Genomic DNA, 25,341 nt, shown 5'->3' with positions numbered 1-25,341 from the left:
TCTAATCGGACAATTCAAGTTCGGAGATATTTCAATAATTTTTTACCCCTGAGGAATTGTAAACCACTGAGACTCTTGCAAAGTGGGCTGATGAATCTCTGCAGCGAGTGGTAACCAGGTAGGACAGGTCAGGAAAAGACACTTGCCACATTCGTAATCACATAAGGAACCATTAAACACAGTGTCATCTTGCCACCTAATGATGACTAATGTCTCCCTTCCAATTGCTTTTCCCACACGCACACAAGCACACACAAACACACAACTACCCCTTCTCTTTTCACAAATAAACAATGCTCGGCTTCTCTCTAGCCACATGTTTGTGACCTGACTTAACACAACCGCAGACCACTGTGGCCGAGACCTGGCTCACACTTAACCAAGCACCTCCAGACAAGGAGCTGCCACCCCCTCTTTGCACCTGAGCCTAGCCCCTCCATCATGCTCCATCTCTGGGCTTGACTGGGCCAGTCAGGGGGCAGGTGCCTCCCCTCCCTTCCTTTGATTGATCCCCTCTCTCCATCATTTATTCTCTTCGTCTGCCGCTGACACACATGTCAAAGGCAACACGCCAGCCTGATGGATAGGCCTGTTTATGGATGCCAGTCTGCCTGGTAGGCTACTGATATTACAATCAGCACCTGTGTACCTGCTGTTCACACAAGCCTCTGTTATTCAGCTAAGGTCAGAGAGAGACCAGACTCCGATTGAAAGATCGATGTGTAGCCCAGCATATTGGGAAATTGAATTGTAAATGTGGTCTTGTTTTGTCGGAAAGGTCTGTGCTGCATCTGAGATGATAAAACTAGATCCATATGTCATTGAATTTGAGTAAATATCGATGTTGTTGAGCTTCCTATCATCTGGATTTCTTATCTTAGAATACCTCATAAACACAATGACTCGCAGGATGACTCGCCTGGGACATAATATTCATTATAGCTGTTAATTCCTAAAAGAAATCCAGTGTAATTCTAACCAGCTGTATTTGTTGTCATAAGGTAAGGTGATAGCATTGATGTGTGCTCTGTGTAAAGACATCTCAGAGCAGAATGCTACATTGCTGGATTCTGGTGCCTCTATTGCCATTATGGTTAATGACCCATCCAGTCTGGTTGAAATGGCACATCCACAGGGACATATTGCATATTACTTACTCATCCAAGACTCATTTATAGCAGACATCAGCACAACAGAGCTTTACTCCTGCACTATAGTGGAAAGACTTTAGAAAAAAGTATAAATACAAAAACAATTGTAATACACAGATTATCTTAAATTCTGTAATAAAATCAAAGAATGAATAAGTTTGGGTTGTATTGACTTCTCTAAGCTACTACTTATACATTGAGTTAAGATCTCAATAAGAAAAACGTGATATTTTTCTTGCACAATGGTTTTTCATTTTCATTTGTTTAACAGCTCAATTAAAATTAGTTTCACACCAGCAATCACAATCAAATCTATTCTGTATCGTAAAGTGCAATGCTTAATCCAATTAAAAGTAAAAGTTACATAAAATAAAATGCCGCAATGTCTATCCATAATTATTTTATTGTTTTTAAGACAGAAGATTAACTCTTCAAGCAGATAGTATGTATGACATCTACAGTAAGCGCATCCAAGTGAATATTGTTGTTCTTCATTTGTATGTTAATTACATCATAATTTATCTGCCTACACAGTACAAACAATGTTTACCAACTGGCTCACTCTATTAGTCGTAACTCTCAAAATGTTTCCTTCTCACTGATAAACCTGTAGCTGCGATTGAGTCACCGTCAAATTCTAAAAAGTCTCCATAGCCTTTCTTTTATCCAAGTGTTATTCTCTCCCTCTTCTTTCGTTTATCCCTCCTTCGGACAACAAACCTCGAATTCCCTGAGCGGGGTGTGCTTTTCACCCCACACCCACTTAAGCTGGTGACAATAGCCGGATTAGAAAAGAATTTACTTCAGCGAAGCTTTGCGCCAACCCCAAAAAAAGCCTATCCATCACTAAATGGCAAAATGGGAGATTGAAGGAAAGCGGGGAGAATGCGATAGGAGCCGGTCAGCGATCTTAACCTGTCTGATGTTTGCCATGGCAGCTTATAGAGGTGTGGAGGGCCAATAGCGTTGAGTCTTTAACAGCTTTGGTGCTTCAGTGGTGGCTCTGGGCTGTCTCCTTGATTTTCTGAACATCTGTGAAAAGCATATACATTCTTTTTATCCTTTTCCTGATGTGCAAGTGTTTACTGATGAGCTTGACATATCAAGGAACACATTTAAGCTCTTTCATTACCATCGCAACAGGTGCCCAGCAATACGATGAAGGTCTTGTATCTGGCTGCTGGTGTCACAAGTCTGCGTTTTATATGCACTATATGATCATACAAAGCTGATCTTGGTTTTTTTATGGTTCATATCTGTTGCTGTAGTATTGTTGTCCAATTCAAGAGTAGCAATGAGCCAACTCTAATTTTAAGTGAACTGTTTGAATCTATACCATGGTGTTTCTTTATCACAGTCCAAAGTCAAACTTGAATCAATTTTAAGGTAGAATTGTAATGATGAAGCAGTGATGAATTCAGCTTTCAGTGTGAATTACAGTAATTCAAAGGTAGCAGGTAAAGACAGCAGAGTGTGCCCCCCCCCCCCCCCCCCCCAATTTGTGGATGCCGCATTTCACATCCCTCTTCTCTTCCCTTCACTTATGAAGCTTTATCCATCTTTTGTTCCCCATCACCTTTGAGTCACCAACTCTGCCCTTTGTGGCCTAAGTCTAAGCTGTGATGGGGGTAAAAAGGAAGTGCTAGCCTTGAATATTGTTAAAAACAGAGGGAGGAGTCATCCTTGATGCTATCTCTGTGTCATTTGCCAAAAAAAATAACGCTTCTTCATTGAAAAGGCTATTCACATTTTTTTTTTACTGAGGTCAAGACTTATGAATTCCATGTACTGCCACAATTAGTGTTTAAAATAGCCACTTTGCTATCTTATTATATGTCAGGGACCCTCTGAGGCTTTGGCCCTCATAGCTTATCCCCAAAGGCTGAATGTTTAATGAGTTAACGCACTGAAGTCTTCACTTCTCTACCAATTAACCCCAAGACCGCAGCAGTATTTCCCTAAATCCACACAAGACCTTTTTTTTGTCCCTACTTCAAAAAGGCTAAGCAGCCAAGGAAAGGACAGAAGAAAAGGCTAACCTGTTAGCAAACAGTGAAAAGGGCCAGAGAGGGTTTAATCCTTATTAGGCTAAATTCAGACTAAGTGGCCCCAAAGATCCTTTCAAAAGGGGACTTTCTTCAGGCAGTGCAAACTCTCACTGGGTGACGTTTGGGACTGAATGCCTTGAGCCTTTAGGCTTCATAACCTTACATTCGCTCTGCAAGCTGGGCTTGTTTATTTTTCTTTAATTCTCTCACACTCCAGCGCAGCTTCTTAGTTGTGTTTATTTTTTTTGACCTTGTAGTTTGTTTTACTTCCCTCGAGGCAAATGGACCTTTATGTGTGACCAGTGATTACATCTTGGATTAGTTACATGATGGCAGAACAATTGTGTCTATCAATCATTGGTGGACACAAATGGTCTTGACTACTTATACTGAAGTCTGTTGATAATGCATCCAATACAAGCATTGTCTAAGTTCTTTCTCATATATAAACTCTATTTTCTATATTCTGTCTGCTTTATACTGAACCATTTGTACTTAAATTGATCTTTAGTGCTATGTTAAAGTCATTTCTTTGGGTTTGGCAAGCAGGCTGTTGATTTGACAGCTGTCAGGTACTTCACTTTTATACCTTTTTATATATTTTATATTCCCAGTGCTTACCCAGCTGCACTACTCCCATAGTTCAGCAGTCATGGACCACATGGCTAGACAATGATGGTGATGTGGCCAGTTAAAGCACACTCCTGCGGTGCCACGAAGGCTACAGGATAACTGCTGGAGTGTGAAAGTAGAGTCATGTGGCTGCACTGTCTTAAGGTCATATGATTCTAAGTTTTTACGGTGAGGAAGCATTGTTTTCCTCATGAATGAATAGCCTATTTTACTCCCAACCAAGCCACCCAACTCTTACCCTCCGCCCATACACATTCTACCTGTGCTCTCTCTAGTAAATGCGTACCTATTTCAAGGTGTTGTTATGCTTAAAATGTGTAATTTCACCTTTCTCCCTCTTTCTAGCACCTACAGCACTTTCAGTTCTTCCTTCTCCCTCTCATGATTTTTTTTTTCTGGCTATCACTCAATTTCAAAAGCAAAATCTGTCTTAATTGGCTCCAGAGGGCTCGGGGAGGCTTTGTGTCAACGGTGATGAGGGTCCTGATTGGTCCAGAGGCACAGGCAGCCAACAGACCCTTGTTAGTGTGTCGGGACCCTTTGCTTGCTCGTTAGTCTGATGAACTCATTTACTGATGGCTGGTGACAAGGCGTAGTTTACCAGTGTGGAACAGAGGATTGGCGGTGGGGGGGTGGGGGGGTTAAGGCGAGGGGGGGAGGAGGCAAACAAGAATATGGGTGAGGAACAAGGAGAGTAGAAGGTGGCATTACAGTGTGTGATGAACTATCGTGTTTTTGTGGATGCACCAGATGAGAGTGTCAAAAAGCCCTTAAATGTCAGCTTGTGTTTGTCTGTGCTTTCTTTCTCATTTGCTGCCGCAGTAAAAGCACTGTTGGCGTCGTGGTCCACTGAAACTGCGGTTATCGTAGATGGCTTGATTCAGCGGTCAGTCATGTGAGGAAGAATTGCAAAAAGCATGGCTCTGATGTAACTCTTTGCAGTAGGTTTACTCCACATTTGTGACTCTTGAGTCAGAATTTCTAATTTATTTTCTGGAAGTTTTCAGAAATATGCAACCTTAGTCCATTGTTTATGTGTAAAAGTCATTTTTTGACATGTGCATGAGTGTGGGGGTTTAGGAGAACCTAGGGAGTGTTTGGGGAATGAAAAGCAATAAGCAACTCTACATGCTGATAAGTCCACAGGTTTTTTTTTTTATGAAATCTATCAAGCTCTCCCAATACTGCTTGTCCCTCGTCTCCGTTTTGATGTTGATGGATCACCTCTCTTCCTCCCGCTCATTAATTTCATCACCTTATCTCCCACACCACTTCATTTGACCAAAAGGTAATAATAAATCCCTCATCCATTATCCTTTAACTGAGGCAGCCATGCGGAAATACTTAATAACAGGCAACAAATTGAACTTCAATCACCTCATTTTCCTTCAAGGATGCATAGCACATTAAACTGAACAGCCCAATATGCATATATCACTTATCTCACACGGTTTATGTGCAGTTTTAAATAATTCTTTTTACATAAATGGCAGTATTGGTGTTGTAATTTGACTTTTTTCTTATTTTATGACAAAAAAGTATATAGTTTATTGGCAATTGGCATTGGTTTCTGTCTTCAACCCAAGGGTCTTATCAGCCCCAAAACACACACGCTTAGCCTGCCCTGACAGCTGAGGCAGTTGAGAGCCTCATCTATCTTGAACCACGCTGCTGATAGTCTGTTGCACCCCTAACTTTCCCTTAATTTAGTGCAGTTTCAATTAGATTTCATCCATGCTACCATGTTACTCTGCTAGACTTTACCAATGTTTCTAAGGAGACAGTGGTTGGTAAAAGAAACTGGGTTTTGGAAAGGAAAGGGTGATGGAGAGGGTTCACTGGCAAGGACTGTCTGCAAGATTCAGTGGTGACAGTTTTTGTGTGTGTGTGTGGTTACACACCACAGCCACAGTCACCCGGTCTCTCTTCATGTGTCCCTCTTCATTCCGCAGTCTTTTGGCCATCTGACAAAGACAAATGACAGTGCTTCAGAAATGAGCAGCAGCAGCCGGGCGCACAAACAGGTTGAAAGAGGAGGGAGATGGAGAGGGAGAGACAGAGAGAAACCATTGCAATCAAGGCTAGTTCCTTTGTTTTCTGTTTGGCTGTGTCCTCTCGCGTGACGCTTTGAAATTGATCTCAGGACGCACCAGACCTGAATCCATGGATATTGTTCCACTTGAAATGAAACATCAATAAAACTGTGCTTTATTCTCAACCAATCACGTTGACGTATAAGCTCCTGATCCATTCGATGTTTCCCTTAATGGAATCTTCTGTCCTCTTTGCACCTCTCATCATTTGATTTTTATTTTTATCATTTTTAAACTGAACAGCCTTTTTTTGTTCAGACTATAAAATATAACTTTGATGTAAAATATAACTGATGGTTTAAATTCTTCTTCTGCTTCTGTGTAGCATTACCATCTCTTTAAACCTGACTGATCCAGTTCCAGTATTACTATCTATCACAGAGGAAGCTGGTGCACCCATAACTCCAGCTTGGACAATAACCTCCACACCATTGTAATTTGTCCAGACGTGGTCAGAACAGCTAGAGCATTACAGCTCGGATAGTTTGTCACGCTCCTTGTCACCCAGTCAGCTTTTTCATCTGCAAGGGAAAGGGCGCAGCCAATAGGGACAATGATGTTGGGAACATAGAGTGCTATTTACAGCGTTCCAGGAGATTCATTGGTCTGGGGAAAAATATGATATCTGGCTGCCTCTGCTACTGTCACATCTATCTGTGGAATCAGGGACTGCAACTTCATCAGTTCAGCCCTGGGCATCTTCTTGTCATCTGTCGTGAGGTCTATGAGTGTACTCCTGGGGATGGAATGAGTCAACCACACCCTTTTAGAGGTTAGAGGTTACTCTCCAAGCATTCACTCATCATACACCTGAAGACAGGAGTATCATTTTTAATCAGATAGTATGAAGAAGCTGGTTTTTAGCCATGCTAGCAGTATGGCTCTAGGGATGGCAGTGTTGGTTGGATGGTCCACCACTTTGGTCCAGACTGAAATATCTGAACAACTACTGGATGGATTTCCACAAAAGTTTGACATTCATGTCCCCCTCAGGATGAATTGTAACCACTTTGGTGATCTATTAACTTTTCATCTAGCGCCACCATCGGGTCAGAATTCCAATACTTTGATTTATGACCAAATACCCACTTCAGGTTTTGTGTGAATTAGGACATGTTAGAGTGCTAATATGCTAAAGTAAGATGGTGAGCATGGGAAACATTGTGCCTGAGAAAAACATTTAAAAACTAATCAGGTCTCTCTGCCTGTTTGTCATCAAAATTCAGTCATCTCAACTAGAAAACAGATTGCTAGAAACACACTGAAACACAAAAACATGGCTAGGAACAAGACTAAACACAGTTTCTCATTTGCTTGTTTCATTCTTTTTATACACACAAAAGGGTATAAACTAAAAGATCCTATGATATAACCGCAACTCAAAACACATAGCCTGTCTACAGTATCCTTTTTGAAAAATATTTTAGAGATATAAAGTATGTTTAATTCAAATTGGTAATTCAACAACTAGTTATCTTTCCGTAAAACTGTAAATGAAGAAATGTGTTATGACGACTGACCTGCTGTGATGGCACTACATTCATAAGAAATCAAGATACTAGCATTTTCTTTGCCACCAATCTATTTTCTTCTGGTTTTTAAAATGATTAACTTTTCATTTACTTTGTTTTGATGAGTCATTTTTTTGTCATGATGGGTCCAGCATTATTTTTTTTAACACCGTTACTTGCATTGTGTCATTTACAGTTTTGTAAATATATTTATCAGTATATCTGAAATTACATCTTTGCTTAAGGATATTTCCACATCTTGCAAATATTTCGGTATGCTTTAAAAAATTGTGTTGTTTGCTCTTGTAAGTGCTGCACCATCTTCATGATAAGGTTGGCTACATGCTGACGGTGACTGTTAAGGAAGATAGTAGACTGCCGGATGCAGCCCCAGTCAGCCTCTCCAAGCCACAAATCCACATTTAATTGAACTCCAGAGACTTTGAAGTGAGTCTGTGATGCAGGCAGGTCTTATTCCTCAGAGAGAGAGCGAGGGAGAGGCTGTCCTCCGCTAAAGGCCTCAGCTGGTCCCCTCTGCTGTCCCCTGCCTTTAATGAGCTCCTTTAACGTAACACTAGACCTAGCTTGCTAGCTCACATTTGAATATTTTTGATTAATAATACAGTCTCTGAACCATACTGTGAAAACCTAAAGTGTCCCTTTTACCTTTCTACTATATCCCTGTTCGCCCCCTGTCAGCAGACACCTTTGAAGCTAAAAGCAGAGGGTGAAACAAAAGCCTAGTTAACGAAGCAGTGCTAAGTAGGATAGTAGCACATCTAAATGCCGGATTAGTAGGAGTACAAATCACAGGGGCAGGGCCAAGCATCTGGCTCTGTCAGGCACTGTGACAGCCATCAGAACAAGTTACTCTGACAGCAACCGCAATCTCCATGGGGACAGATTAAGCTCAGTCCATCGAAGCATTTTTAAATGTGGAGCTAGCTAACATAATATTGTTTAACCCCTTGTGTCAGTTACCATCATGGAAATACAAAAAATAGTCTAATCAGCATAAAATAGGCTCTTAACCTCATCTTTGTCACATCAACACAGTATTTTTTATTGTTGCTTCTATATATTGTAATTTTCTGATATTCCTAGTCACTTGTGTGCTGTAATATGGATTATCTTTTAGTGAACTAAACATTTCCATCACTCCCTCCAGCTGAATAGTGCCCATTTTCTTGCTAAAGGAATCTCTTTTTCATTGAGGCTGATCAATATAAGACATTAATCGTGCTGTTCAGGCCTTCATGCCAGCGCTGTGTGAAAAATGAACTAACCTGGCCTTTCTGCTCTTCTTCCCCTCCTTCTCTCTCTTCCCTGATCTTGTCTGTCCTTCCCTGGCTTCTTTCCTTTTTAAAATTTTCTTCCTTTACTCCTTTTTTTTTGTTATTCCATTTGAATCTAACCCCTTCCCTCCACTTTGGTCTGTTTCTCTGTCGTGTCTTCCAGATTTTAGCCTATACAGAAGGTCTTCATGGAAAATGGCTGTTCACAGAGATTCGGGCTGTCTTTTCAAGGCGCTACTTACTGCAGAATACCGCTCTGGAAATCTTCATGGCAAACAGAAGTAAGACAGCACCCAAAATTACCCATGTGTAAACATTTTACCTTATTGTAACCCTGACTGATATGCGTATAAAGTTTCTTGGTTCCTTTCATATTGCAGCTTAATACTGGAAACATCAAGATTTGTTTAATGGCAATGTGGTGATTTGATGTCATATACAGAAGATAATTCTTGATATAACTGGACTATTTCCTGTGCCACCTACAGCGGCAGTCATGTTCAACTTCCCAGACGCAGCCACGGTCAAGAAGGTGGTCCACAGTCTTCCTCGTGTTGGGGTGGGCACCAACTTCGGCCTTCCACAGACCAGGTTAGACACAAAGTGACACACAGACATATACAATCACTCTTTCATGAGGTACTCAAATATTTGTTGGGTGCTTCTCATAATTCCCTGTAGACCTGTTTACAACTCGTACATCACCACTCTTGCATCCGAATATTGAAGTTATGGAAAGACCAAAGGGGGTCAGAGGGAGTGAAATTGGATTAGACAGTGTTCACGTTGTTGTTAATTACATACTAAAACCCCAAACTAGATTTCCTCCCTCCCTTTCTTACTGCCAAATGTACAAAGAGGTTGGTCACTGATTTGTCCATCCCTCCCACTCTTTCCTCACCTCAGCAGCATAATTGGCTTCACACAAACATAGTCCAGTTTATTTATTTATTTCCATCAGTGTGGAGCAAATAGTTGCTTGAAAGCCTGCAGGGCCCACCTCCTCCCCTTCCCTGCCTTCACTCACATCATGCTCTGTGTCCAGGCAGCGCTAGAGCCAAGGCCAACACAGATGCTGGCGTATACGTTCCCTATGTAAGGTCTTGTAGAAATCAAGAAAAGTGAAAGTGTTGCCCAGGAAATCTAAGGGTACTTTTATGACATATTTTTATTATGTGATATGGTGTTTGGTTTGACATATACAGTGGTAAAGGTGTAATATTTTCCCAGTGTTTCGGGAAAAAACACTGGATGATAAAGATAATAATAACAATAATAATAATAACAATACAAATCTTGCATAAATTAGCTTAATAGTCCAAATTGTAAACATAGTGACTGCAGGTTCCTGTAAGTTAGATTAATTATAATTATCAGTTAATATTTCTAATGAATTAAAATACAGTTTAAAAAAAAAAGGAATACAATTAAAAATTCAAAGACATGACAGTTATGGACAAGTATACATTTTGCAGCCAGGTTTCATCCTGCATATTGTGAATTTTTTTGTCTTTATTAATCTGAGCGATGACAGTTTCATTGTGGTGGGATTTGTGAATATTTGTTTGACAGGAAGATTCAGAGTCTACAGATGTTTTCTCAATATTAAGAACAAAGTACTACATGTAAATAGTGTAACGCTGAAGGCTGTGCAATCAGTCTGAGTAAGAAAGTACATCCAGTAATGAGTCATTGTGGCTGTAGGAGAGTGTGTGTGTATATAGCACAAACACAGGTTTGGGGTGAGAGAATGTGTGTGTGTGGTTGTGTTGGGCTCATTAATCAGGCTAGTTTGCAGGCCAGGAACACCTTGCCTCGTTGACCTGAGGACAGCTGCACAGGGCAGTGCAGTGCATGCACGCCATCTCATACAGCCAGCACAGCACAAATTATTTCATGTTCGGGGTGCTACAACGATAATTACACAATCACACTTCATTATCCATTAATATTATCATCATAATTTGATATAATGCTCCTGCTTTTAAAACATTTTGCCAATATCGAGCACCATCTGTCTTTTCTCCTTTCTAAATTAACACATTTAATTATGATGTGTTCTACAGGAGATATAAAAATACAGAAACCTACAAAGACACTATGTTAATGCATATTATTGCTTGATGACAGTAGAAAATAGTGGGTCTTGTGGTACACTCATAGTTGGAAAGTCGTATTTTCACTTTTGAGAGGACTAATGACTATAATCACACCCTGACAGTGATTAATTCCATCATTTTCCTTTGTTTTAATTGGATTGGGGGTCATTTGTTTTTGTCCTACTGCATCACGCTGAAGGCCACGTATGTGTGTATGCACATGCACGCAAATATGTGTGTTCATCCAAATTTACTGCATATTTGTCTAAGCCTTATTTGCCTAAGGCTTTTTTCATCCTGCTAGGTGCTGTTCTCCTGATGTGACTGACTTTGTCTTTGTACTGCTCGGCACTATTTGTCCAAAGGGCAAGGACTATGTGACCACTATGAGAGAAAACAATGACTACAGTTGTTGTAATGTCGTCTCTCTGTGTTTGTCCCTGTAGACGTATATCTCTGGCCACACCAAAGCAGCTATTCAAGGCATCCAACATGACCCAGCGCTGGCAACGTCGTGAGATTTCCAACTTTGAGTACCTCATCTTTCTCAACACCATCTCTGGTGAGGACACCACCGAACACCTGTGTGGTGTTATTACAGATGGAGGCTCAGTACTGGCAATAGAAACATACACAAATACAACTTTTTTTAGCAATCATTTTGAACTTGTACTTTCAGTCCTTTGTACAATTATTTATATAATCTTTTTTATATAATGTTTTTTTTTTTTTTACTTTCTTTCCTTCCACAAGGTCGAACCTTTAATGATCTAAACCAGTACCCGGTCTTCCCCTGGGTTATCACCAACTATGACTCAGAGGAACTTGACCTCACTCTGCCTAGCAACTTCAGAGATCTGTCAAAGGTAAGACATTCAAGTTGGATCCTCTCCTCCGCTTTAGTCTTTTTTTGTAATTCCAAAGAGATGGAGGGCAGTTCAGATACAGGAAATATTTGGTGTGTGTGTGTGTGTGTGGGTGTGTGTGTGTGTGTGTGTGTGTGGGTGTGTGTGGGGTTCTTTAAGTCCATTTAGTGGCCGTGTAATTGCCATTGATCATAGTTTAGTGAACCAGCTCTTTAATCACTGGTGGCTGATTACTATCTTTTCTCAGGAGTAGCACTGTCCTTCTCATCGCATTTAAAAGCAATTAGTATCAGCTCGATTTTTTAATTAACATATTTTTCCCTTTTTTTTTTTTAAAACATATCTATCCTGATTGAATTTGAATCCAGTGGTTTGAACAGTTTAATCTATTTGCAAATATATGAAATTGGGGAAATACTGTGACAGATTTTCCAAAATTGCAAGTGACATACATCATAGATAATCTGTATGATTGGTTGTCTTTTGTCCGTTCAGGCAGTCTTGCCCTTCTGCAGTTAAAGCAGATTTAAACCTTTCATGACTCCCATTTTCTGGTTTAGCTATCGTTTTCTGGCCATAATTCAAACTTCATAATTGAATTCTTTCAAGTTTGACCTTCCGCAACACTCCAGGAAGTGAAGTAATACTCCCTGGTAGCTCCAGGCATCAAGTGATTGGGCTTAAAACAATGAAACCTGCCCTATGATGCCCCCTCACACATAAATAAACACACTCTTGTTGCTGCAACTGCTTAAAAGATTCTCCCCCATATTGTAAGTAGACATGCAATTATTTACTCGCATGAAGAAAAAACATACTCCTAAGCTCACCAGCTCCTGTAGTTGGACAGAACATCAGTTGTGTGTAATGGTGTCCAGTGGTGGGAGGACGGAGGATTAGTTTTAGAGTGAGATGATTGAGCGACTGTGTAGTTGCTGGAACCAAAATGACTGAATAAATCAGCCATGGAAACAAAAAAGGTATGTGTTAATGGACGGGGGATACATCGGAGGAAATGCATTTTAGAGTTACACTTGAGGGCATTTGTTCAGGTCCTGGGGCCCATTTTCATGCAGGATGAGGGATAGGTAGAATTGAGAGGTGCTCAGCTTGTGAGACAAAATGGAACATATAATAGTTCGACAGTGTCCAGTTTGAGTAATTGATCCAAAGGTTTTAAGGCTTTTTGCACTTTCGTCACGACGAATGTGAGGTGAGCAGTAGCTTTATATTGTAATAGGAATGTAGGAGTGTTGCATGTATTTGATTGACCAACTGTCAAATATGGTAGATTTCCTGATGATGTTGCATTGCATTTTGGAAAAAGTTGAGCCATGTTCAACTTTGTGTGTGTGTTTTTTTTTTTTTTCTGGAGCCCCCTATGTGCTGTGTTCATATTCAAGTAAATGAGAGGGCTGCGTTTTTTGATGCATTGCTATTGTTGATGTGAACATTGCTTTAGTACCCAGTCACACTAGAAAGAGGTATGGTGAAATTAATTGTTGAAGCCTCACAAAATTGGTGAGGCTAGACATTTGGTGAAATAGTGACTGTTGGAGGGTCGTGCACTGGCACATAGCAAAATAAATACGAAGAGTAAAGCCCTGTTGGCATTGCTTTTCATTTGGCAGTGTAATGGAATGGTGCAACACAGCTAACATGAGGTAGCCATTTTTTTTCCACTGATAGCTGTGATTCCCTTATAATATTTTTTTTTTTCACCCAAGATTTGAGTGTTTAAATTCTGGCGACCAACCCTGTAGGCAAACATTGAAATGCATGTAACTGTAAAAATAAAGAGGGTGGAAAAATATCATCTGTACAATATACCTAAAATAAAAAAGCCCTGCACAAATACCATGGTTTTGAAACACACATGAACCATCCACTCACACTTCCATTCTTTCACACTGCCTTGTCATACAGATTCAAACACCCCAGCAGTCAACACCTTGTCCCTTAGGTTCTTCCCAGTCCTGCTTTCACTTTTGATCCGCTCCTCTGTGTCTCTATCCTCTGTTTTTATCCCTCCCAGTGTAGCTTTCTGCACTGTATGAGGCTGCATAATATTTCTGTTTATCTGGCTTCATGTTGCCCAGTAGGCTGAAATGTGACAGTTGTACTTGCCTCGCCAACACACACAGACTCACACAAACACACATATACACAAGCATGCAGCCCTCCTTCAGTTTCTTAGCTTATTTCTGCCTCCCGCTCTTCTTTGCACTGCCATGGAGTTTGGACAGCTCAGCCTCTGTGCTCAGTCAAGCCTCGCAGCCCCAGGGACTCAACTGAATGAAGGGGAGATGGGTGAAAGGAGGAGAAACAGAAAGACAATCAGAGAGCAAAAGTAAGAGGAGGAGAGAGTGTAAGGGAAGAAGAACAACATCATTTGCCGTCCCTGTGCTTCATTCTCCTCGGAGAATTGACTAGCACCAGAAAGGGGGGAGTGAGGGGGGGCAATCTTTATTACATCTGTTTTATTCATGTTGTTGACACGCGTGTGATATCAGTGTATGACCACTGGACCGTGGCAGACTGCAGTGTCTGGAAAAGGCCACGCAGCGCTGTGCAGCCCTCCAAATCAACCCCCACCCCGTCAATTCTGCACCCGCAGTCGCTTCCTGTGCTGTCTTTCTTTTCTTTGCATCTTAATGTTTCCTGACCTTCACGGTTAGTTCAGCGTTGTATGTCTATGCCTGCATCATCACCACCTTGCTCGGTTTATTTTCCTCTGCTTTGTTCATTATTTCAGTTTTCTGTCTCCCTCTGTTTGTCTCTCACTCTTTCTCTCTCCTCTCCCTCCTCTTTCTCACCCTCCACGTCTCTCTTATCCCCCTCTTATGTCACGTTGGTGGTTGTCTCTTGTAGAAACAGGTCATCTGAGAAGCCTCCAGTGACACTGAGGAGCCCAATTGCCATGAACGTGTGTGTGTCACACAGTGTCATCATCCCCAGCACAGCAGAGGCCACACAGAATTTATGTTCCCTTCTGCCAGAGCCATTGTGACCCCAGGGACTTTCTTATCATAAACTCTAACCTCAACCTGACATCAAACGCCGACCCCCGAGATAACATTGTAGTCACGATAAGCACACACTAGAACTGACTGCATGTGTTGAAAATCTCCCCTGTTTTTTTTTTTAAATTCCTCCTACATTTATTATACACGTCCTATACACTGTCACACATTTCCCCACAAAAATACACTTGTCCTGTATATACAGTATATAGCTGTAGGATGAATATAATTGGTCAGTTGGGTCATATAGTTCCACATAATGCAAAAGTATGCTCAGACTTTAATGAAGCTAAACAAACAATTAAAAGAACTGCTAACCCTTCTAACCATAGATTAGGTAGTCTGCATTTACATGGCAACAGAAATAGTGAGGATTTATTGAGCGTTCCCTGTACCTTTGTGCTATAACCTACTACTCACAGCCAGATCAGCTAATGGTGTATTGATTTCACCATACGCGCCCCATATGTTTATCCCCCAGGCCCTCCACACCATTTTCACTGTTTAAATAGGACATTATACATAAACACTCCTTTCAAAAGGCTCTTTAGATTTATGACTCAAAGCCCTAGTGATGCTCAAATAGTCAGTAAGCCATTATACTTCATCACCGGTGACCCATTATTGTTTTAAAAGCAAAGTAGCACTGGATAATGTTCTTATAATAGTTGTCAGGAAGATCCTTGTTTCCCCTTATGGCACTGTATTTCTCTGGGTATACATACACATTTCTTTTTAAAATATTTGTGCTCTCAAAGTAATCAGAGATGGAACAGAGGTAACTTACTGAGCAAATTTACTATGGAGCACATTTCAGCTAGGTTGGCATCTGGCAGTATTATTGACAATCCAAATGATCAGTTTAATGTTTCTGTGACACGCTGTCAGTTCCTGATGTTTTGGCATTATGGTACTAATATTTCCTTTTTAAATTCTCTACATACAGCATGCGTTAATGCATGTTTCCAGTGTTTTGACATTGAAATGTCATAATACTCTATTACAAATACACTGTTTTAAACACGAATACGATCATAAACCATGTGTACAATACCTGTCGATGTGTTAAGGGACATCCTGTACTCTTCTACAAATGTTATTACCTGCAAATTGGCTTTAGTTACTTTAACTATTTCTTCTGAATTTTTCATCACAGTAACTTTAAAATGACTGTGTAACACCATCTCTGTCTCCACTCTTGATAAAGAACTTATTAAGACTAATCCAAGATTAATTTGCAGATGCTTCCTTTCCTCAAAGCACCAGCACAATTTTGTTCTGTAGCTAACTCTCTAGTCTAATTAAAACTACAAGATTGGTTCATTTATCTGAGTGCTCATCAGAGCGCTATTCTTTGGCATGACATATTAGGCCAATCTGCAGTGGGGCGGCAGTAGGCGTTCCATCAGCACACTGCCGGGTGCTCTGCTCTGATGTACGGCGCCGTCACCGCCGCTCTGTTGTAGCTACTGTAAGCTGAGAGCGCTAGCCCCTCGGTAATTTACAGCAGTAAACAATGTCGGGCTCGCGCAAACCAACAGCCCCCACATGCACTCACACACAATTCTCTCTCTCTCTCTGTCACTGTGGCACTTTCAGTCTTTTTTTTTTTATTTTATATGCCTCCTCACCCTTTTCTTTTTTAATGAGTCGACTGTTATTAGGGCTATAAATCAGACCAATGGGTGTGATGTATAATTCACTGTGTGTACCCACCCACCCCCAGTGGCCCTGAGGAAGCCCACAGTGTATCACTGTCAACACAGAGCTGCACAGTGTTGTGACACGAGGCACTACACATTTCACTGTGCAAATCCGCACACACTCAGGAACACTATTTACAAAATAACTCAAAACACACACACACACACACTATTCAGAAAAAGCAACCGATTCTGCACAAACACTGTGTGTGCATCTGGTCCTGTACACACAAATACATGCACATGAGAATGCCCTATTACACCAACACAAAACAGTAGCCATAGTGCAGATCAATATCAAAGCCTGGGGCTCGATGAGTCTTGCTGTGACAGGCACCCTATGATATGAAAGAGATTCAATTGATCCACGCCCTACTAGACCCTCATCCTCAAAAGGCCATCATTCCATTACCATTGATCTGGTCTGTGTGTGTGTGTGTGTGTGTGTGTGTGTGTGTGTGTGTGTGTGTGTGTGTGTGTGTGTATGAGGGAGATAGATTAAGGGGGGTTTGAGAGAATGAGGCACAGCCAACGGAAGACTAATAAAAATTGAACCAGCCTGAAAGTGATTTCTATAAATGAGTATTTAAATAATAGCCGGGCAGCACAAGCTTATTGGTTTTTGAAGAGCAATGGAAAATTAATGCAACTTAACCATTTTTCTAGACTACAAATAGGGCTGGTAACCAGTGTATTAGTTACAGATTAATAAAAGTATAAATTAAAGGAACCAACAGCCTTGCTATTGATATTCCTAGTAGGCTCTCTTTCATTGAAGCACATTAGTTTTCTCTGACAGACTACAGCTGCAGGGGCTCTGTTTCACAGCCTCTAAAAAGCACTCTGTGGGAAAGGATTGATCTCTGAAGGGAAACATCATCTAATATTCATTTGAGATTGCACAAAGGTTACTAGCTTCATTTTCTTTGGAACGGTTATGCTGCAAATCATGGTCACAGAATGTATTCACTGTAAAATTCAGTACTGCCTCTTCCCTTTGCCGTCATGTGTTTGTTATTTCTCGTCTTCATCTCTGCTATCATGTCAACCGGTAGTTAACAGAAGTTGCAGGTTATTTTTCAACTTTAGTTTATTTTCAAATATGTTTTATGTCCAATTTTCTCCACAGCCCATCGGTGCTCTGAACCCCAAGAGGGCAGCATTCTTTTCTGACCGATATGAATCCTGGGAGGATGATCAGGTGCCGAAGTTCCACTATGGCACCCACTATTCCACCTCCAGCTTCACGCTGATGTGGCTACTGCGTATCGTAAGTGCAATGTATATAGGAAAGTGCGTAATTTAAAATTTGCTGGTTATAAAAAAATATATAATTTGCAGCATTCTTAGTTGTTGGCTCCTGCACTGATAGATAGCATTGCTAACAAGCGACACTGGTTGTGTAAAGGCCTCGCTTCCACTGAGTGTTAAAAGTATAGTTATGCGCAGTAATATGCATATCCAAGATATTTGTCAAATAATTTTAATGTAATTTTTAAGTCATATTCCCTTTTGTAGTTCCATATTGTCATTCATTCATTCTTAATTAGGCCTCTGCGTCATAGAAACAAATTTGTTTATATCAAATTGAGAGTATTTATATGCTAAATATTGCATCACATGCATATTGTTGCTCATTTATTGTTGTATTGATTCATGATATTGTATATTGTTGCCATATATGAATAGATGAACAACAAAAACAATGCAATTCAGTGTGTCTGCCATGAAAATAAATGTTCACTTTCAGTAAAATCTTATTTTTTTTAATTTTTTTCAGAAATAACAGGCATTGTATGAGCTCTGATTTGTTTTTGAACAGCATATGTAGTGTTCGTTGTGTACTGGAGTGCTCTCTTTTGGTACCTTTGTTGAATGGATGCCATCAATCTTTCCATACTGCACTCAAGGGAGAAGGAGGTTACTAAGTTTCTCCAACGTGCAGTTTTCTGCTGTTATTGTCCCAGTAGCTCACTGTCTCAGTGACTCCCAGTAGAATTACCTCATTGATCCCTGCACATCATTAGGCAGCTTACTCTAAAGCCACTTTACCAGAAACCCTTACTCAAAGATCAAACTTAACAGAGATTAAATGAAAACTGTTTGTGAAATAACTGTGAACAATTTTTGTGTGTTTTGTTGTTTGTGACTTTTTACAGAACACTTAATCCCTTGTTGTATAACTTCTAACACTTTTGTTACAAATGAGGATTACGTCATTTCAGGCTGAACTTAATTTGCCATCTACAGTATTAGTCTGTAGCTGTGGCCCAGTATATTGTGTCTATGTCACTAGGGGGCTGTTGCATGAGAGAGACTATTGATCTGTCCTAACAAGATTATACATGATTAGAAATGCATCAGGAACACAGGTTTATTGGCTTTAGTAGCTCACTGGGATTATTGTTATTTCACTTGTTCATTTTGCTACTCCAATTTGTTATGGGGGCTGTAAAAAAGAGTAAATTTTTGCTACACTGAGTAAATAAATTAAATCCAGACTACACACTCATCCTAAGCAGGTTTTAAGTATGTAGTGTGTTCACAGGAAAACTAAAACAAAATTTGGTATACTCAAACCAGGCAGTATGCATACTAAATATAGTAGATTTTTGAGTGTGGATGGGGGAAAACAGCACGTGTAGAGGGCAGCATTATACGCCTTGTAGCATACAGCCTGCTGGAATCTCATAAAAAGAAGAAAAAAATGGATAAGGGAACAGCTGGAAAAAATCGGCATAAGACTAAGCAGCAGCTCCTCACGTTTGCCAGTTGTTTTAATGTTGTAGATAATATGAAGATGATGAAGGTTTTTGTCATTTACATTTAGGATGAGATATGTAGTACGCAACATTTGTTGTAAATTAACTGCAAAAACAGTATTCTGTGATATGTAGTATATAATGTAGAGAATTAGTATGCAGTATGGATTTAGGACACAGTGAAAGACTTTTATTATATGTTTTTATTGCACCACAAAGGATTGTATTTTAGTTTTCACAATAGATGTTGCCAATTACTGTAGCAGAATCCTGAGCTCCAATTCAGAGCCTCTTTTTGTAATTCACAGGAGCCCTTCACAACGTTCTTCCTTAACTTCCAAGGAGGGAAGTTTGACCATGCTGACCGCACCTTCTCTTCAGTGTCCCGGGCCTGGAGAAACTGCCAGAGAGACACATCGGATGTTAAGGTACTGTACACACTGATACATGCACACACATAACATAAAACACTTTCCAAAAAGTTGCCTTCTTTCCTTTTGAAATGGTGGACTTGTAACAAAGTTGAAGTTGGAAGAGATAAAGGACTGAGCACTGCAGAATAAATCCCTATCCAGCATCTTTGCAGACAAAGAAGAAAAGGTTTCAAAAGAGTAATGTCCAGTCACTACCAATCATTGTCCCTTTGCAATGAAAGCTTCCTGCTCTTCTGATCAAAGCGTAAGACTAATCCTCATCTGTCCCAGCCGTCTGTCTCAGATTCAGCCAGCTATAACCTGGACTTGAATCCCTGCCCATTGGGCCCCCAAACTCTGCTGAGCTGTTGGATCTGCCCTGAAACAGCACAGGTCATTCTCATACTGAGGGCCTTCGAACCCCCAGTGCACACTTTAACTGCTCTCCTAAAACATTTACGACTACAGTCAGACATTCTATGTCAAAGCAGAGTTTTGCTTGGTCTCCTGGCACTGGGTCACTGGATGGGGGAACAGTGGTGGTGTTGGGGGTTTTGACGCTTGATTGCGTTCACCACCCCCTTGCATCCCGCCGATAAAACATATGGATTGTGTTACTGCGTAGCTGGCCAATGCTTGATTGCGAAAGCCCAACAAGAGCCCTCGTTTGCTCTCTCAGTCTAGACCCGTCAATGTGGATCAAACTGTGAGAGCTCAACCTCAGATCAAAACAAAGGGGAAATCTGGACCACATCACTTTGTTTCCATGTTCAGTTTGAATTTTTAGCATATTCTGAATGCAAGTCCGTCGACTTTATCCACTTGGACGCACACATTCATGTTTTAGGCAAAGGAGGAATTAGGGACGAGATGTATCAATTTAGTATGCTAAGTACACCATTTAGCTTTAGCAGTGGAGCTATTGATAGCAATCCTCTGTCCCTGCCAGAGGGCAAAAAGCCCCAGTGTTTTCATACCCCACTGTTAAAGAAGAGGTGATAATAGGTTACAACACCCAGATTCAATGTGTCTCTAGCCTGGGTGACGCTAGCATGACCTGGAGTCCCCAATCCCCTGACCCCTAGCCTTAGCCCAAAGGCATCAGAGGGGGAGAGAGAAGGGAAGAGAGGTTAGAGGTAGCAACAGTGGAAGTGTAGCAGAGAGCCCAGGGGCCAGAGCCCTTTCCAGTGACCCATGACAGGACAGGATTGGGGATCAGAGGGGCTGGCCTCTGACCAGGCCAGAGCAAAGGGGCCACTGCACATAATGGTCCATCCAAGGTAGGCTTGAGTGTTGGGGAGCAAAGCCCTCAAGGTTTTGTTGGTGTGTGTGTGTGTGTGTGCATGCATACAGCCTGCCACCTCCTGCTCAAATTTACAGGAGGCTGCAGCCAGTGAACCTGGGTGAGCTAGAAGGCTCGTTAAGAGGCTGACCTTTAGTTTTAGGTCAGGTTTTGTGGGGTGAAGAGATTTTAGAAGTGAGGAAGTGCTGTGTTGTTTTAAACCTGTGTGTTTGCTTGCTCATGTGATTGGATGTTTTCACCCCATTGATGAGAGGTAGCTGTGTTGTGCAGCTAATCTTACACAAGTGGTATTAGTATTTGAGTGTATTTGTTAGAGATCATGTTGCATATGACCATTTCATTATAATGTTATAAACACTTGTAAAAACCTTAAACTTGCTACTCCGGCTCAGCTTCTATCACAGAATATTTGCATGCCATGCTGTCTTTAATGCTTCTGGCCTGACAGACTTGCACAAGTCAGCTTGGTGTTTGCGGCGGTTGATCTCTGATGTCAGACTGTCAACATGCTTGTATCTGTCTGTCCTTTTCAAGAGGAGCAGTCAGCACTTGTAATCACACAAGCTTTATTCACAGACAGCCCGGCTACCAACGGATCACAACAAAAATTACTGTCATTTGGTCCGTGTGTTAAAAACTGTATTGCTAATCATACCATGAAATCATACCAGGAAATCCTGCTAAATATTAGAGTTGTACTGGGCTGAAATTACTATATTAACACATACAACTCTTGCATATATTTATGTTCAAATGTCCCCTATTGCAGTATAAGAATGACCCTGTGCTTTGTGTTATAAAGTACATGTCTAGACAATGGGAAAGTATAGTATACTATCAAGTTTAATGTCAACAGTTTACAACACAATATACATTTCATGCTCTACATTCCTTTTATTATTTACATGAAGCAGCCAAGAATTGAAATGCCTGGTTCATCCTGGTGTCTTGTAATTGGTGACACCTGGGGGGCAGTATGGGTTTATCTACATATTTTTAAGCTCAAACTCTGTCTTAATGTTTACACTCATTATGGCAAGTTCTGCTTTGTTAAGAATGATAAATGGCTAAACATATAGAGTTACATCTCCTGTCATAACTAGATTTCTCTACACAATCCTGCAGTTTGAAAATACTTTGTGTTGTTTGAGACAGCCAAATAAAATCATCATAGTTAGGAAAGAATTTGGCTGACTATTTCATTTTTCTTCGTTGTGTGGAAGAGGAAGAAAAAGCTAAAAAACAACAAAAAAAACTCTTTCTGTTGATTTGATACAAACAAAGACAATGAGTAAATCTGAACAGTGAAAAACCACAGCCGAGATCATGCTCAAAATGTTTTTGACATCTTCTATAGTGGCCAAGCACAGACGTAAGCAGCAGACAAGCAGCCAGAGTTGTAATTTCCATGAATAATTGTACAATTTAGAAAACACCACCGTTTGACTGTTGTAAGAGATGCACGCAAAGCAATCTCTAAATCAATTTCTAACTGGATTTAAACAAGAATAGCCCTTCTCTCTCTCTCTCTCTCTCTTCTTTTACATCTTCTTGTTGTTCAGCTTTCCTTAAGAATAATTCAGATCTACCATTCACATCTTTCAAAATCTGTCCCCTTTGCTAGGGCTGGTTGTTGATTTTCCAAGCCCTCTGTTATGTCACAGTCATTTTAGCTGCATTCATTCAGCATTATTATCTTACCCAAAAGCACTCTATGTCAATTATGTAGTTAATCTTAAAATTTGACATTTGGGGAAATACGCTTATTCGTTTTTGGTGGAGAGTTTTAGATGAGAAGATTGATACCACTCACATATGTCAGTTACATATGAAGCTACAGCCAGCATCCTGTTAGCTTAGCACAAAGACTGGAAATGGGGGGAAACAGTTTGCATGTTTCTGTATCAATACTAACCAAATCCACCTGCCAGCACCTCTAAAGCTCACTAATTAATTTGTTGTATCTCATTTGTTTAATTCATACAAAAACCAAAGTGCAAAAATGTCCAAAATTCACCATTTTATAGCGTTTAGGGGCTAGACTATTTTTTGGCTCTGAGCAGTTGCCAGGCAATCAACGGAGACTCCAGGAGACTCCAGCATATAAACATCCATAAAATGGTGATTTAATGTTTTTACACTTCAATTTTTGTATGGATTAATATATAGTTTAATGTGTTAATTGGTGAACTTTAGAGGTTCTGGGAGGCGGATTGTGTGTGTTTTCCCCTGTTTCCAGTCTTTGTGCTAAGCTAAGCCAATAGGCTGCTTGCTGTAGCCTTATTTTTAACAGACACATATGAGAGTGGTATCAATCTTCTCATCTAACTCTGCTCATTGTGAATAAGCATATTTCCCAAAATGTCATACTATTCCTTTAACTGCTGCAGATGGTAAAAAATGTTGAGGATATCACTTCCTATTTGTAGCATTGTAATTAACCTTTGTGTAAGGTTAAATATGTCTTTGGGTTGTACTCATGCAGGAGCTGATTCCAGAGTTCTACTACCTCCCAGAGATGTTTGTCAATGCCAACACATACAACCTGGGAGTGATGGAGGACGGCACTGTCGTCTCTGATGTGGAGCTGCCACCCTGGGCCAAGACACCAGAGGAGTTTGTACGCATCAACCGCCTGGTAAGACACACGAACAGAACAGAGAACCATAACGCATGCGGGCACACACAAATTAGCATTTATGCCCACGTCTGGCAGTAGAAAGACGTAATAAGAAAGGGGATCAGCCTTCATGTGGATGACCCAGGTTAAAGCAGGTCAACATCCCTGTTGAAATGTCCTTAAGTAATACACTAAATCCTTCCCAGTTTACAGAGGTTACTACAGGCATCAATAGAGTGTTGAATTATTATTAATTGTGTTTGTGTTGTCATGCTGTACATGCTTAAAGAGGCACATCCATACACACATTTCTGTCTTTACCTCATCTGTCACATGACCCGGACAAACTGAAGTCTTGTCAGAGCTTTCTTCCCCTCCTAGCTTGGAAGGAAATGCCAATTCAAAGAGACAGTGATATTTCCTGACCGTCTCACAGTTCTTCCTGTTACCTGAGCCTCCCACTCCTCCGACATGCCCCAGCTCTCAGATTGCCGTGTTGGCAAAGTAATCCAACATCACCTCACCCCATATCCCTATCCACCTATTCCTCTCCCTCTCTCTCTCTCTCTTCACACACATCTAGTGCATGTGTGTGCGCAACTGTGTTTGTATGCAGAGAAATGATACTCTATCCTGTTTCTGATCTCCCCTTCCTGCCTGCTCAGCCTAGAGCAGAAATATTCTGTGTATATCCTTTTTTTTTAACACCTAGATTTTATTAATTTTAAAAAAACAACAACACAGTAAAACAATATTATTGCCAGGCATCATGATATCCACAACATCCACATAACAAAGATGATATATTATAGATTATGGACAGAGGGTCTTTATACTACACTACATAATTTGTATATGTTTCCTTGGTTGGCAGAGCATTCAGCAGAAGGAAGGTAAATTATATTTTAAGCAGTGAGGATGAGGTGGTAAAAGCAACCAGCCACATTCCTTATTCCAACAAATATATTATCCACTTATAGCAAAGCATCATCAGCAAACAATGCTATTTTTTGTTGCCTGTTATTGACCAGAATTCCCTGTACATTACAGTCTTCTCTTGTGCCAAAGTTTCTATGTAAAGTGCAAAAAGGGTAGGTGAAAGGAGGCATCCTTGACGAGTGAATCTTTCTAGTTCTATATGATCAGTAAGTCCATTTATCCTTGTCTTGATTCTTGCTGTAGGGGCAAAATATAAGGTTTTAATGCTGTTCATTGATTTTTCAGCAAATCCAAATGGCTCCAAGACCAGAAACAAATATTGCCAGCATCTCAGCATCTAGACCATGGGTCTCAATCTCGCAGCCTGCAGCCAATTGGATAAACAGGGTGTAGGTTATAATAGGAAGCAGCATGTATTTTTCTGATTTAAATGTTTAAAATATCCTCTCCCTGTTACATTCCCTTTCACTTAAAATGTTTAAAGGTAAAAGCAGATGTAACTTTCTGTGTGATGTGTGCCCAGTAGTGATGGGTGTTGATGAGGCCGGGTGTGCTTTGTGACCTGTGTTGTCTTGTGGTTGGGTCCGTTAACCAGCCTGCTGATATGACCCGGCCCCTATCATTAATCACACACTTCTCTCTCTTTGGCTGTCAGCATGGTCTTGGCCAAGGTGGATACTGGGGGAAGCATGTTGTGGTGGCGTGCTGTTTTGCAGTGTTGTACCCAGTCAGGCTACTGAAGCCTTTTGTTAATTTGTGCTGGAAAGAGGGTAAACTGGTTGATTTTTTTTTTACTATTATTTGACAAAGAAATATGCATATGTGTCTGATATTATGTAGTGCTGAAACAATTAGTTAATTGTCAAACATACTTTCTGTACA

The 25,341-nt window shown here is 40.6% G+C and overlaps 1 protein-coding gene across 3 annotated transcripts in view; it reads left to right on the top strand.

The window, feature by feature from the left end:
• The window catches only part of lrba (LPS-responsive vesicle trafficking, beach and anchor containing), a 190,899-nt gene that overhangs the window by 127,585 nt on the left and 37,973 nt on the right, over positions 1 to 25,341 (top strand). For all 3 annotated transcript variants that reach the window (XM_067584975.1, XM_067584976.1, XM_067584974.1), the window contains exons 40-46: positions 8,895 to 9,012; positions 9,220 to 9,322; positions 11,277 to 11,392; positions 11,584 to 11,696; positions 17,552 to 17,692; positions 19,493 to 19,612; positions 23,386 to 23,538. In XM_067584975.1, coding sequence (XP_067441076.1) covers positions 8,895 to 9,012; positions 9,220 to 9,322; positions 11,277 to 11,392; positions 11,584 to 11,696; positions 17,552 to 17,692; positions 19,493 to 19,612; positions 23,386 to 23,538 — 864 coding nt within the window. The remainder of the gene's footprint in view (positions 1 to 8,894; positions 9,013 to 9,219; positions 9,323 to 11,276; positions 11,393 to 11,583; positions 11,697 to 17,551; positions 17,693 to 19,492; positions 19,613 to 23,385; positions 23,539 to 25,341) is intronic.

Source organism: Thunnus thynnus, chromosome 3 (assembly GCF_963924715.1).
Source record: "Thunnus thynnus chromosome 3, fThuThy2.1, whole genome shotgun sequence".
Classification (NCBI taxonomy): Eukaryota; Metazoa; Chordata; class Actinopteri; order Scombriformes; family Scombridae; genus Thunnus; species Thunnus thynnus.
Note: the sequence above shows the minus strand (reverse complement) of the source record. Positions and strands in the feature narration are given on the sequence as shown.